General features: G+C 36.5%; 1 protein-coding gene across 1 annotated transcript in view; it reads left to right on the top strand.

The window, feature by feature from the left end:
• SMARCA5 (SWI/SNF related, matrix associated, actin dependent regulator of chromatin, subfamily a, member 5) overlaps window positions 1-14,174 on the top strand; it is a 46,046-nt gene extending 31,872 nt beyond the window's left edge. The window contains exons 14-24 of the mRNA XM_062199556.1: window positions 1,554-1,686; window positions 3,977-4,125; window positions 4,283-4,402; window positions 5,178-5,288; window positions 5,496-5,609; window positions 5,968-6,090; window positions 6,799-6,931; window positions 7,788-7,906; window positions 8,325-8,537; window positions 11,365-11,472; window positions 12,903-14,174. Of these exons, the coding sequence (XP_062055540.1) occupies window positions 1,554-1,686; window positions 3,977-4,125; window positions 4,283-4,402; window positions 5,178-5,288; window positions 5,496-5,609; window positions 5,968-6,090; window positions 6,799-6,931; window positions 7,788-7,906; window positions 8,325-8,537; window positions 11,365-11,472; window positions 12,903-12,968 (1,389 nt within the window). The 3' untranslated portion in view covers window positions 12,969-14,174. The remainder of the gene's footprint in view (window positions 1-1,553; window positions 1,687-3,976; window positions 4,126-4,282; window positions 4,403-5,177; window positions 5,289-5,495; window positions 5,610-5,967; window positions 6,091-6,798; window positions 6,932-7,787; window positions 7,907-8,324; window positions 8,538-11,364; window positions 11,473-12,902) is intronic.
• The last annotated feature ends 1,461 nt before the right edge of the window (window positions 14,175-15,635 follow it).

Here is a 15,635-nt window from a genome sequence, read left to right as displayed (position 1 = left end):
GCTGCTGTGGCCGGCGTGCTGCGCCGATCCAAAGGCAGGAGCCAGGTGCTTATCCTGGTCTCCCATGGGGTGCAGGGCCCAAGGACTTGGGCCATCCTCCACTGCACTCCCGGGCCATAGCAGAGACCTGGCCTGGAAGAGGGGCAACTGGGACAGAATCCGGCGCCCTGACCGGGACTAGAACCCGGTGTGCCAGCGCCACAAGGCGGAGGATTAGCCTGTTGAGCCACGGCGCTGGCCTTTTTTATTTTTAACAGGCAGAGTTAGACCGTGAGAGAGAGAGAGAGAGACAGAAGGGTTTTTCTTCCGTTGGTTCACCCCCAAAATGGCCACTATGGCAGACGTGCTGCGCCGATCCGAAGCCAGGAGCCAGGTGCCTCCTCCTGGTCTCCCATGCGGGTGCAGGGCCCAAGCACTTGGGCCATCCTCCACTGCACTCCCGGGCAACAGCAGAGAGCTGGCCTGTAAGAGGGGCAACCAGGACAGAATCCAGCATCCCAACTGGGACTAGAACCAGGGGTGTCGACGCCACAGGCGGCGGATTAGCCAAGTGAGCCGCGGCGCCGGCCAAAAAACATAGTTTTTTAAGTTTGGTACTGCTGATGTCTTAATACATGATGTTGGTGACCATAAATCCAGCTTTGTTAACTTTTTAGCATGGTTCACTCATCCTGTAGTCCTTGTAAGAGTAGCTAGTGAAAATTGATCAGTTATATATAAGAAGAGATGTTTTGGAGGAATGTTTTATGAATGAAGTAGAAAGTGGCTTTAAATAATTAGAATTGTTTAGTTAACTGTAATATTTAAAGGCACTAGGATTTTTACATTGCTTGTGAAGTTTATTTTTTCATATCATTTCTAATAGCAATGAAAATTTGGATTCAGTTTAGGTAGAAAAACATTTTGAATTTAAGCCCAAGAAAAAAAGATTTTTTTTTTAAGGTTTATTTATTTATTTGAAAGAGTTATGCAGAGAGAAGCAGAGGCAGAGAGAGAGAGACGTCTTCCATCCGCTGGCTCACTCCCCCATTGGCCGCAACGGCCAGAGCTGTGAAGCCAGGAGCTTCTCTAGGGTCTCCCTCATCGGTGTAGGGGCCCAAAGACTTGAGCCATCTTCTACTGCTTTCCCAGGCCATTGACAGGGAGCTGGAATGGAGTTGAAGTGGCGCCCATATGGATGCTGGCACTGTGGGCAGTGGCTTTATCCGCTATGCCACATCGCCAGCCCCAAGAGAAAGATATTTCATCTAACTCTTTGTTGTATTATCTAGAGATGTGCATTTATCTGATAATAACATGGCAAAATTCATCTGATGGTTTTTCATAGATTCAGCAATTATGTGTTTTGTACCTCTTGAAAGGTTTCTTTGAGCTAAGCAAGTAATTTGATTTAAACAGAATTTAAAAAGTATTAATGTAATATGAACCTATTATATTTTGTTACATATTTTAAAAAACACTAAGGATATTTTAATTTTGTTTCTCAGTGTACACATTCAGATGTTAGTTAAGTGACTTTAACCATATTCAAAATAACATGGTAATTGATTTAGGATCGAGCCCATAGAATTGGACAAACTAAGACTGTCAGAGTGTTCCGCTTCATAACTGATAACACCGTGGAAGAAAGAATAGTAGAACGAGCTGAGATGAAACTCAGACTGGACTCAATAGTCATTCAACAAGGTGAGCCATAGAACTTGAAAAATTTATTAGATTGGGTTGATACAACCTATTTTTGTTTTAAAAATTTTAAGGAGATTGTCACTAAACATCTGTTTTAGTCAAATTAGTAGCCTACAGAGATGTCTTGTATTTTAGAGATATTGAACTTTAGTTTTACTGTTAAAAAGATGGGTTTTAGGCTCAGGAAAACTGAAGCTTTAATATTGACTTGGCTAGGTAGCATGTATCTTCCACTACTTGATCTTGTTGCCTGATCTGTTAAATGACGATAGAAGTAAATACTGTTTAGGATTTTTTTTAAGGATTAAAGTATTATAAAGCATCTGACTATTCAGGGTGGTACACATTAAATGGAGCTATGGCTGTTCTGATTTACATGTGCCATGTGTTTGTCATTATTCTGGGGGCTACTGAAGGAATAAAGAAATCTGGTTTTGTTATTTTTTCATATCTGCAAATATTTATTGAGCACCCATAAGATGCCAAGCATTGTTTTGGTGCTGAGAATGTAATGATGAGTGGAACATAGCATTGTTTCTTTGAAGGAATTTATGCTTTAGTGGAAGGGAGACATCAAGTAAACCGTTACATAAATAAGACTAAAAGGGCCGGCGCCGTGGCTCACTAGGCTAATCCTCCGCCTTGCGGCGCCGGCACACCGGGTTCTAGTCCCGGTCGGGGCACCGATCCTGTCCCGGTTGCCCCTCTTCCAGGCCAGCTCTCTGCTGTGGCCCGGGAGTGCAGTGGAGGATGGCCCAAGTCCTTGGGTCCTGCACCCCATGGGAGACCAGGATAAGCACCTGGCTCCTGCCATCGGAACAGCGCGGTGCGCCGGCCGCAGCGCGCTACCGCGGTGGCCATTGGAGGGTGAACCAACGGCAAAAGGAAGACCTTTCTCTCTGTCTCTCTCTCTCACTGTCCACTCTGCCTGTCAAAAAAAAAAAAAAAAAGAAAAAAAGAAAAAAAAAAATAAGACTAAAAGGTGAGAGCGGTGGGATTTTGTTTTGGATTGGTTGAACAAAACTTTGAGTTCTCATTCCAGATCAGGTTTTGTTGTTGTTGTTGTGTTTTTTTTTTTTTTTTTTTTTTTTTTACACCAGATCAGTTTTAAAGGAAGCTATAAGTAAATTTTTAGTTCTACAGATCAGGAAGTTTTAGAAACTAATGTTAAATAGTTAACTTTTTAGTAAATTTTGGTGATAGGAATATTATTATTATTTTTTTAAAAGATTTATTTATTTTACTTGAAAGTCACACAGAGAGAGAGAGGAGAGGCAGAGAGAGAGCGAGAGAGAGAAAGGTCTTCCATTCTCTGGTTTACTCCCCAAATGGCCGCAACGGCTGGAGCTGAGCCGAATTGAAGCCAAGAGCTAGGAGCTTCTTCCGGGTCTCCTATGCGGGTACAGGGGCCCAAGCACTTGGGCCATCTTCTACTGCCTTCCCAGGCCATAGCAGAGAGCTGGATTGGAAGTGGAGCAGCCAGAACTTGAACTGGCGCCCATATGAGATGCCGGCACTGCAGGCAGTGGCTTTACCTACTATGCCACAGCGCCAGACCCAGGAAGATTATTTTTATCTTTACTTATTCGAGACGGATTTTGTAATATGCTTGTCCATAAAACTTGTATATCTATAGTGCACATTCGTTGAAACTTTTTGGATTTTTTTTAAAGGTCTATTTTATTTATTTGAAAGGCAGAGTTAGAGAAATACAGAGGTCCTCCATCCAGTGATTCACTACCATATGGGTACAATGCCTGGGGCTGAGCCAAGCTGAAGCCAGGATCCACGATCTTCATCTGGGTCTCCCATGTGGATACAGGGGCCCAAGCACTGGGACCATCTTTATCTGCTTTCCCAGACGCATTAGCAGGGAGCTGGATCTGAAGTGGAGCAGCTGGAACATGAAACGGCATCCACATGGGATGCCTGCATAATGGCTTAACCCGTTATGCCACAATGCTGGCCTCAAAAACTTGTGGAATTTTAAAAATTATGCACAAATTTTGATTTTCAAATATCCCAAGATCATTATGTTTACCACACAAAAAAATCATTCCATTGAGACAGTACAGGCTTCTTTTCTTAATATGTAAGCTTTAGAAATGTTTTGAAGCTTTTACAAGTTGAAAACTTAGCATTAATGTAGAAATGAAAGTGATCTGTGAATAAGTAGTAAACAGAAATGATTGATATTTTGAGAAAAAATTACAACATTAAAACGTGTAAAGTTTCAAGTTTCCAGTAGTATAAAGTCTGGTTAATATTGTGCAACACAATGTTTTTTCAGGGAGACTTGTGGATCAGAATCTGAACAAAATCGGGAAAGATGAAATGCTTCAAATGATTCGACATGGGGCAACACATGTGTTTGCTTCAAAGGAAAGTGAGATTACAGATGAGGATATTGATGGTATTTTGGAAAGAGGTGCAAAGAAGGTGAGATGTAGATTAAGTGATAAAGCTTTTAATACAAAATGTTTTAGACCAGAACTGTTTAATGAAATGTTCTTAAGCGAATTATAGGTAAGCTTATTTGTATAATGAGAAGTCTCATTTTGTGGTACTCAATATAATGTGTTTCTTTGTTCTCTAGACTGCAGAGATGAATGAGAAACTCTCCAAGATGGGTGAAAGCTCACTTAGAAATTTTACAATGGATACAGAATCGAGTGTGTATAACTTTGAAGGAGAAGATTATAGAGAAAAGCAAAAGGTATTTTAGGAAGTTTGGGTTACATAAAAGCTTCATTTTACTGGAAACTTAGAATTTTAAGTGTTAGATATAATGCTTTGTAATTTTGTCTCAAGCAGAAATAATTTTTATTTACATCTAAGTATTTTTATTATGTAAAATTTAATGTTGGCTTCTAATTTGATAAGCTCTTAATTATTTTAAAATTTATGTAATGAAGTTATTGCATTCTGTTAAATTTTTTTATGTAGCAGGATATTTGAAAGTGAAAATAATTGTCAAAAATTGTTGTAGCCTGATTCGTTCCTTTCAACAGCAGAATTGGCTAATAGTTAAATGGAAAGATTTCTTAATTTAGTACATTAAAACTTGCTAGTATAGAGAAAAATTGGAATATACCTATGGTAGAAGAGACGTTCTACCCATTGTTTTCTTTGTTAACTTTTGGACATATGAGAGGTCTTCAAAAGGTTCATGGAAAATGTATTTTTGAAGTGCACCTAAGAAGTTTTCTGGGCTGAATATATCTACATTTTTCTTCTAATTTGGATTGTAGCATGCAGTTCTGTAGCATTTCACCCTCTTAAGTGCCAATATTATTAGTTTGGGCAAGAAATAGTTGCTGAATGCCTATGTTGCTTACTAGACACTGTGCTGTATGTTAATCGCATGGAATTTAGCAAAGTATCACAGGCTGTAGTGTCACACTGTTTATAGTCCAGGATTTTTTAGTATCTTTATTTACAAACATCCCTCTTAATTTTATTGATGTTTTGAATTGTTTTCTGCATGCTAGATTGCATTCACAGAGTGGATTGAACCACCTAAACGAGAAAGAAAAGCCAACTATGCTGTTGATGCATATTTCAGGGAAGCTCTTCGTGTTAGTGAACCTAAAGCGCCCAAGGTGAGTTGACATAGCACAAAAAAATTAAAATTATTGGGAACATATATGATTTCTTCTTACATTCTAAATGAAGTTTGATAAAAGCAAGTTCATTGAAAGGTCATTCGTTTGCTTGGAGAATTGGCTATCTTAATTAATGAAATGAGGATTGGGGTAGATTTAAAATGAAATTTCTTTTTAATAGATAATCACTTTTATTTTTCTTAGGCTCCTCGACCTCCAAAGCAGCCCAATGTTCAGGATTTCCAGTTTTTTCCCCCACGTTTGTTTGAGTTACTAGAAAAAGAAATTCTGTATTACAGAAAAACTATTGGGTACAAGGTAATTGAAAGTCTCCACTTTCTGTCCTTTTCTGTCCAGAAACAGTGAAGGGAAGACGTATACGTTAATTATTAAACTTTGCTTAATTTGGGCCTAATTGAGAAAAGAGTATTGATTCACTGTATCCTCGTATGTGTTCAGTCTATAAACTTGTGTTTGTTGACTCTTTTTAAAAGGGAAAATGACTCTCATATTAACTAATCTGGTTTTTAAAAAATGTAATAAATGTGCAGTATCATTATGTTTCTTTTCATGGTTGAATTGGAACTTGTGGAATGTTAATTAGTTGATTAGGAATTTAGTTCATCACATATGCTTTAAAATTAACTGGTTGATGGCATAGAAAAATATCTTACAGGTACCTCGAAGTCCTGACTTACCAAATGCAGCACAGGCACAGAAAGAAGAACAGCTTAAAATTGATGAAGCTGAACCCCTTAATGATGAAGAGTTAGAGGAAAAAGAGAAGCTTTTAACACAGGTATATCCTTCAGTCAGTACAAAATTTAATAGCAGTTCCTTTGCGAAATACTGTGTTAAGTTGCGTTGGGAGCATACTAAGGACATTTCTGCTTTCAAAGAGGGTGACACTGGAGACAGTAAAACCTGGGCAGTTGGTACATGCTTATATTGTCACGAGTTGCTGAGAAGATTATATTTTTACACTTGTAGCCTTTTGAACACCTGACTTTTAGTTTTTTCTGTTTTTCCTTTGAAATCTTTCCCATTGCTACCAAATTTCCATTGTTAATCATAAATCTTTGGTTGTTACTTTCCAAACACTTTTCAGGGTTTATTCACAGCCTTTTAGTACTTGACCTTTAACCTTGCATTAAAGCTTTATTTTCCCACTCGCTTATTTCTTTGTTATTCAGTTATGTTCTTTAGCTTATGTTATTTACTGGAAACTTTTAAGAATTATTCATAGCTCAGGAAAAATGTCACCTTTTCATGCAGCATTCGTTATACCCACACAGCTTTAGTTGCCTGGATATCTAAGTAGTACATATATGTTGCTAAAAAAGACATCTGTATACATGAAAGGTTACCACTATAAAAGAACTTAATAAGAAAAGATACACTAGCAGCTAATGAAAATTTATTTTCAGTAATAATTAGGAGCATTAGTAAATTCTAATATTTTTTCCCCCTTTGCTGTAATTAAATACCTGTTTCTGTTGCTGTGAAGGGATTTACCAATTGGAATAAGAGAGATTTTAACCAGTTTATCAAAGCTAATGAGAAATGGGGTCGTGATGATATTGAAAATATAGCAAGAGAAGTAGAAGGAAAAACTCCAGAAGAAGTCATTGAATACTCAGGTAATTTTTGATTGTTTTAATAGGTAAAAGAATGTATGCTTTTGGAGTTTAATGAGTAGTTCGAAGGCTCTTTTCTTAGTTTGAATTAAAAACTAAAAATAAGCTAATTTTATAATTTAGTAATTTATATTTTTTAAACTCAATACTTTAAAAATATTTATTTATTTGAAAGGCAGAGCTACAGAGAGAGAGGGAGAGACAGAGACAGGTCTTTCATCTGCTGGTTCACTCCCCAAATGGTTACAACAGCCAGGGCTAGGCCAGGCCAAAACCGTGAGCCTGGGACTTCCTGTAGGTCTCTTGCAAGGGCGATAGGGACCCAAGAACTTGGGCTGTATTTGCTGCCTTCCCAGGCACATTAGCAGGGAGCTGGATTGAAAGTGGAGCAGGCAGGACTCAGACTGGTGCTAAAATGTGATGCTGGCATCACAGGCAGCAGCTCAACCCACTGTATTTGTTTTTAAGCCGTAGCTAACTCTAGCCAAGAAAACCAGAATAGATCTCTGAGAGAGCTTTCACTTTTATTTCATTTCTCTGTAACTGCGGAAGTATTAATGTGTTTATGTTTCATGAAGTAAGTTGTATTGTCAGATTGAATATGTGTAGTTATGCTGAGTTGTTTGCTTAGAATTTTAGAACAGCAGAGATAGAGTTGTAAGTTAACTTAAGTCATCCACTTCATTTTTTTACATTTAAGGAAACAGAAATTGTAAGTGATTTAATTTCTAATATTAGATATAGGATAAGTAGAAATATTTAATTCTTAGCAAGTAAACTACAGCATATGTGCTACCAAGTTACTTACATTTTACCCATTTCCTACACCTGTTCCTCATACCCAACTTCTGTTTTATAGCTGTGTTCTGGGAAAGATGCAATGAACTCCAGGACATAGAGAAAATTATGGCTCAGATTGAAAGGGGAGAGGCAAGAATTCAAAGAAGAATAAGTATCAAAAAGGCACTTGACACAAAGGTACCTTGCATATTAATAAATAGTAGTTAATAAAATAACTTCTACGTGTGAATTTGAGTTCAATAATTTTTTTCATGGAAAAAAAGAGGGGATTTAAAATTCATCAAAGAAAAATGTTCAGTCTAATACCTAATGACAATAGATACTGTCAATAGAATTTATCTTACACTGGTAACATCTGGGTCAGAGGCACAAAGTTAGCTTCTTAATAAATAGAATTAAAGTCTAAGACTATTCCTCTTACAATAATGATAAAGACTGTAAAGATCTTTTAGGACAAAGGTTTTATATAATGCAATTGAAGTGTTCTGGTTGGAAAATTCTGATCTGAAATATAACAGAGTGAGTTATGCTAAAACTGAGCTTGAAATACAGATTACAAGAGATTTGTATTTAAGTTAACATTACTTTTTTATAGATTGGACGGTACAAAGCACCTTTCCATCAATTGAGAATATCCTATGGTACTAACAAAGGAAAAAACTACACTGAAGAAGAGGATCGTTTTCTGATTTGTATGCTTCACAAGCTTGGATTTGACAAGGAAAATGTTTATGATGAGTTGCGACAGTGTATTCGAAATTCTCCTCAGTTTAGATTTGACTGGTTTCTTAAGTCCAGAACTGCAATGGTGAGTGCTTAAGACCTTTTTGTGTAATATAGCAAAAAGTTAAGTGTAAGTATGTTCATCTTTTGAAAAAAATTTCATGTGAGAGAGAGGCAGGCAGACAGACAAAACTCTAGGTAAAACCTAGTTTTAAATGGTCTCATATAACTCCCATCTGCTGGTTCACTCTCTAAATATCCACAATAGGCTTGTCTGGGATGGGCAAGCTGGAATTCAGTCCAGATCTCCTGCATGAGTGGCAGGAACCCAACTACTTGAACCAACGCTACTGTTTTCTAGGGTCTGCAATAATAGTAGGAAGTTAGAGTCAGAGCCCAGGTACATGATGTGGGACACAGATGTCTAAACTGGCATCTAAACCATCATGCTGAACACCTGTTTAGTATTTTTTAACTGAAGTAAAAAGTTTTTGAAGTAGGGGTGAGTGCTGTGGCACAGGCGATTAATCCACCACCTGCAGTACCAGCATCCCATAAGGGCTCTGGTTCAAGGCCTAAGTGCTCCTCTTCCCACCCACTTCTCTGCTGATGTGCCTGGGAGGGCAGCAAAAGATGGCCCTGGTCCCTGGGCCCCTGCCAGCCACTTGAGAGACTGGAGGAAGCTCCTGGCTCCTGGCTTTGGCCTGGCTCCAGCCATAGTTGTTGTGACTGTTTGGGGAGTGAACCAACGGATGAAAGATCTCTCTTTCTCTTTCTCCCCCTCCAACCCCCAATCCTCTTGTAACTTTCAAATAAAAAAAAAAATTTTTTTTTAAGTAGATTTTTGTTACAGTTTTAAATAGTGTCAGAGATTAAATCAGTTCCTTAGGAAACCAGTCATGTCCACAGTTTAAAAAGCTAATATCATTGGTGACTTTGACAAAGTTTATTGGTCCTGTCCTATAACATTATATGTCTTTCAACATGACTGTGTATGATATAACTAGTTTTGATATTCATTTTAATTAAGTTCCAAGAAAAAGGAAATGTAATCATTGGTTTCAGCTTCTGAATGTGATGTCTTTTTAATGTTGCAAATAAATTTCTCTATCTACGCTGCAGAATGCTGGATCTGGGTAGTTTTTACATGGCTTAGTATAGTAAAACAGTATTTTTTTGTATTGATTTAATGTTAAGTTTTGTTTTTATTCCCAGTGTCTAACTTAGACAAAGCATCTCCATTTCTAACATCCTTAGGATTCAGGAGAGTTTTAGCTTTGGTGGATTCCCCTTTTATTTTGTATTTCACCACCTTTGAATACTTAACTTCAATTTGTGTTTTGTAGGATGATAACGTGTGAAAAAGATTCTTTTTTCAGGTTTGATTTATACTGGGATAAAGTTTAAACATTTTGTATTTATAGTAAGATTTCTTAGCATATTTAAAGTATGTTGTCATTCTGTAGACAGTGGGTGATGTGCAGTGTTTCCAAAGTGACCACTGAAACATTTTTTTCTTTTTAACTTTATTTAAGTTTTATAAGTTTCATATATTTCATATATAGATTTATGAACATAGTGATACTTCCCACTGTACCCTCCCTCCTGCCCATACTCCAGTCTTTCTTCCTCCTCCCTCTTCTATTGCCACTCTTAATTTTTACAAAGATCTATTTTCAGTTTACTTAATGATCATAAGGTTAACCCTACACTAAGAGTTCAACAAATATGAAAGGAGCTACTGTTTTGTGTTGCTCTAATTAGAGAAATGTATTAAAATAACGTGATGCTACTTTGAAGATAAAAGTACTGTGTAAATATTTGACCAAAAGAAAGATTAAGGTGCTGTAAGCTTTATTTTATATCTTTTGAAGTAGGAACAATTTGTAGTTGAATAAGCAATGATTTTTGTAGTGACACATAGTGTCACATTGATTTATCAGCACAATACTATGATTAAAACAGTGGTTCCTCCAACATGTTTCCATGTTTAAGGCACACAAAAAATGATTTAATATATATAAATGTATATATATATTTATCTCCTCCCTTTGGTAAATTAATGAGCCAAAGTCTTTATTCAGTAGGATTTATGCCTCCACACATGTGTAGCATCTTCATGGTACATTCATCATAATTCATCTGTTAAGGAAAACAGAGCTTTGATGTAGTATATTACTTTCTATTTTTATATACTATTGCAAATATTTCTAAGTCTTGTATGTTCTACAAAGTATTTTAGGATGATTTTACTGTTGTGCTTGTAATAGTATCACTTATTTCAAGGAAAAACAATTTTGCTCTGTAAGGAGATGGAGCTGCTACCCAACTGTGATGCAGATGGACTGCTGTTTCTTTCAGTGTTTACTGCTTCTGCATTACCCTTTAAATTCTTTCTGAATCTTATATAGATTGCAAGTTAACAGCTAAGAACTCATTGTAGACCTCTGTTGTTCTTTTTCCAAAATTGAGAAGAGTGTGTGGTATGTCACCTACTATAATTCTAGTGATAATGCTTTTATGGAAACAGTTTATACCTCTTAAAGTTTTAGTTGATTCTGACCCTCAAATATTTGTGCTAGGTAGCTGAATTCTCAGGCAGCCACCAAGCAGTATTACATGAGATCTTCATTTTCACTGCTTTAATTTCTAAGTGAAGGAGGGATTTATGAAAAATATATACAACAGAATGCCTTACAGAATGAAGTAATAAATAATTTAGTATTTTGCTTTTTATTCTCATATAGGTTGTGTATGAAAATCAGTTCCTTTTCTTGTTTTTATCAAAGATATGTGAGTGATTTTCTATTACTATGTTCAAACACACTTTTGTTTTAAAATTGTTTAAAATTGGAGGAAAACTTGCATTGAAAAGTAAAAATTTACCATGTAAATTAATTTTTTTAACTCAGGAACTCCAGAGGAGGTGTAATACCTTGATTACTTTGATTGAAAGAGAAAACATGGAGCTAGAAGAAAAGGAGAAGGCAGAGAAAAAGAAACGAGGACCAAAGCCTTCAGTAAGTATTCGGATATATGTAAAGATTATATAAACTTCATTTTCCTCTTTAAATACTTCAGTGCTATTCGGTTATCACTGATGTGTTAGTCTTTTTCTCTCCTTAAAATAGTTAATTTTCATTTAAAAGTACAAAATTGATTGTATTGTCTGGGAAAAAGTCACATGATGGTGGTTTGTAATACTGGAAAGGTATGTCTTAGGAATTGATACAAGTTATAATTTTAGAATAAGGAAGATTAGGAAAGCAGTGACTTTACAGCCTTTACTGTTAGTTTCTAAACTATTGTTTCAATGGTCTTTAAAATCTGAAGGCAAACAATTTTAAAGGAAAAATTTACCTTGTATTTTATTTAATAATTAATTGCTTTCATGAGTAATGACTATCTCTAAATGATATAAGGTATTTATATTACATCCTTTTAAAAATTCACAAATTACACACACATCAAATATTTATTTATTTATTTGAGAGAGTTACAGAGAGAGCAATGGCCAGGGCTGGGCCAGGCCAAAATCAGGAGCCGGGAGCTTCATCCAGGTCTACCACGTGGGTGGCAGGGGCCAAACCCTTAGACCCATCTTAGGTTGCTTTTCCCAGGCTGTTTCCAGGGAGCTGGATCAGAAGTGAAGCAACTGAAGCTTGAACCAATGCCTAGACAGATAGATGCTGGCATTGCAGGCAACAGCTTTGCCTGCTATGCCACAGTGCCAACCCTCACAAAATATGTATTACTGCCTTTTTTTTTAATCTTTAAAGATTTATTTATTTACTATTTGAAAGGCAGATTTACAGAGAAGTGGAGGCAGAGATAGAGAGGTGTCCTCCATCCACTGGTTTACTCCTCAAATGGCCACAATGACGAGAGAAAAGGAGAGAGTGCGCACGTGAGAGAGGTGTCTTCCATTTACTGGTTCACTCCTCAAATGTTCACAATGGCCAGAGCTGGACCCATCCAAAGCCAAGAGCCAGGAGCCTCCTCTGAGTCTCCCACACGGTTGCAGGGGCCCAAGGATTTGGACCATCTTCACTATTTTCCCAGTCTGTAACAGCTGGATCTGACGTGGAGCAGCCAGGCCTCAAACAGGTGCCCAAATGGGATGCTGGCACCGTAGGCGGCAGCTTTGCCTGCTAAGCCATGGTGCTGGCCCCAACTGCTTTCTTTTGAAAAAAGGCCCATTACACATTTGTTTGGTGTATGGATATACTAATGTTAATTGTGAATTACATAAACATTAAAATATTTTTATTGAATAAATAGAATTATTTGGAGACTTGATTATTTTGAAAGATTTGTATAGTCTGGAAAGAAAATCTCATACTGTTACTCTGTAGCAGTTACTAACTATAAGTGCTACAATATTGCTGAAGATATATTTCATGTTTACATTGGTCTTATCATGAAAAATAATCCTTCTGTTTATTTGTAGACACAGAAGCGTAAAATGGATGGAGCACCTGATGGTCGAGGAAGAAAAAAGAAGCTGAAACTATGAATACTTATTTGTTTCATAATCACTAACTTTAAACCAGTAGTTCTTTAATTTACGGGTCTTCATAAGATGTACTGTACAATGCTCAATTGTTATGTCATTCAAAGACATCAGGTTCATCTGTTTACTGAGCTAGAAACATTAGTATGTAGTTTCACTTTTTTAAATGCAACAGCTGTGCTGAAATTTTTTTATCATTAACACTTGAAGTAATAAAATAGGCTTCATTTATTAATAAATGTTTCATTTGATTTATTTTTCTATAGTTCCATTTGTGAAGATTTGTGGCTTTTTGTTTATCAGCTATAAGTTCTACACTTGTCAGGCTTACAAACAAGCAAAGTAAAAAAAGTTGCAAATAACATTTGTTCCTTCAAGTCTTCACTTAGTTGTGTAATTGTTTTAATTCACTTTGCCTTTGCAGAAATTTGGGTATTTTCTTTGTAGTGCTATTGAGTCTCATCTGGAATGATTATGTAAATTGCATTCTCCTTATTATGTGGGTAGAATGGGGGAAAAAAGCAAGACAAATTATAATTAATTTTTATGCATATTTCTGTTATGCTTTCTGTTTCTCTCTTTGGTTCTGAAGTGAATATGCCCTGTTCTGTTGGAACAGTGGCTTTTAGTTGTATAGCCAAAGACATTTAGTATTTCCTGGTTCCTTAAGGTGTTATTGTACCATTTTGTAAAAGGAATATTATTATTATTATTTTTTAATTATTTGATAAATATTTTGACATGACCTTCTGAAGCAGCCACATTAGAAAGATAATGTCAGAACTAAGGTTTTTCTTTTAATTTTTTATTCTGAAAGACCCAACCAAAATGAGGTGTGAATATGTCATACTGTTAAATTGAGATTGGTAACAAAATGTATCCCCTTCCAGTTTATAGTATTTTTGAGTTTTAGAGTAAAGAAAATTTTATTTTATTGTACTTTAAAATAATTTCTAAGTGTTCACAGCAAGACTGACTATAATGCCAGTTTTTATTTTCTATGGAACAGATTTGATAAACTGGAGACCCTGAAGCAGGAATACCCAAATTGTAGTGTCAGGATTTTAGCTGTACCAGAGGCCTTTATTGTGCTACACATAATTTGTATAAAGTTTTATATGTGCAAATTGGGTACATAAATAGTTCTCCATTTTTCTAAGGGAATGCAATAAATGTAGCATCGTGAATAAATATAACTTTTATAATCTTAAAAGTGGTCTTTTCTTTCCATTTCTTTCATTTTTCCTCATTTAATTTTTATTCACTTTTTCCCTGAGGACATTCTCTATATCTTTACTTAATCAAATTTTTTCCTCTCAACTTCCTGTTTCCACTTGTCCACATAAAATTAAAAATTCTGAAGTCAGTAATACTACATAAATTTCTGAAATGTGTGATAGCCGCTGCTAATGTGGAAGCAAAACTCAGTGTTTGTGTCAAGTTGTATAGTAATTTGAATTTATCCCCTGCTCTCTCAAAATAGATTTTCAAACAACATTGAATTTTAACAGTTAAAAATAATAATTACCTTCCTTGAAAAAAGCATAATTAGAATTGTGATCTTCATTTTTGGAATTTTAATTGAAAAAATTGAAGACGAACGAGAAATTTATGGAGGTCATAAAGGTGATGTTTTCAAGAGGAAGAGAAGTTTAGAAGGTCACAGTGGAAATGCAAAATGAATCAGATATTGTGCTGGTCACAGAAAACTTGGGGATTCAAATATAAAAGAAACAAAAGGGAAACTTGGAAAAAAGGTATGAAAAAGTAATATCCAAACTTAGCATTATGATTTAGCCGATGCTAAATGGTGTTTGAGGCATTATAATTGCTTGTTTGTCTCAAAGTGTTCATGTTTCCTTTTAAAGGAAGACGCAACAGTGACTGAGCTCAAAATTACTTACCTGTTTTACAAGAGAAATTGATGGTGAGGTGAATGATAGACTCAAATCGAAAATTTCTTAGGGAAGAGAAAGCCCTAAACTGGTAGGATGGTGCCTGAACCCAGCCTAGAAAGGTTTGTGTCATAGGGGTGGCAAGATCACAACAATCCACTAAGCAGAATATTTTATTTACTGGTTGAATAAGTCCTTATATGTAACGGGTCTTCAGAAAAGTTCGTGGGAATTAAAAGATACTATTCAATTTTCCTTTTATTCTGTTTGAAAGCTGGAGAGACAAATCTCCAATTTGTTGGTTCACTCTATGGATGCCTACATTAGCTGGAGCCGGGCCAGGCTGAAACCAGGATCCAGGAACAATCTGTCTCCGAGGTGGGTATTAGGGACTCAACTACTACCATTATGTGCAACCTCTCAGAGTGTGCATCATCAGGGAACTAGAATCGGGAGCAGAGCTGGCACTTGAACACAGGTACTTTGCCGTATCCTAAGTGCTACACTGGTAATGTGAATTTTCTATTAACTTGAAGCTCCCTCATATCTTTTGGGATGATTATATGATACTCTGGTAAATGAAATGCAATATTTACTATCATCTTAGTAGTAGTTTAAAAGTTACTGTTAAAACCTGGGATAGGCCAGCGCCGTGGCTTAACAGGCTAATCCTCCGCCTTGCGGCGCTGGCACACCGGGTTCTGGTCCCGGTTGGGGCGCCGGATTCTGTCCCGGTTGCCCCTCTTCCAGGCCAGCTCTCTGCTGTGGCCCGGGA

Source organism: Lepus europaeus, chromosome 8 (assembly GCF_033115175.1).
Source record: "Lepus europaeus isolate LE1 chromosome 8, mLepTim1.pri, whole genome shotgun sequence".
NCBI lineage: Eukaryota > Metazoa > Chordata > Mammalia > Lagomorpha > Leporidae > Lepus > Lepus europaeus.
Note: the sequence above shows the minus strand (reverse complement) of the source record. Positions and strands in the feature narration are given on the sequence as shown.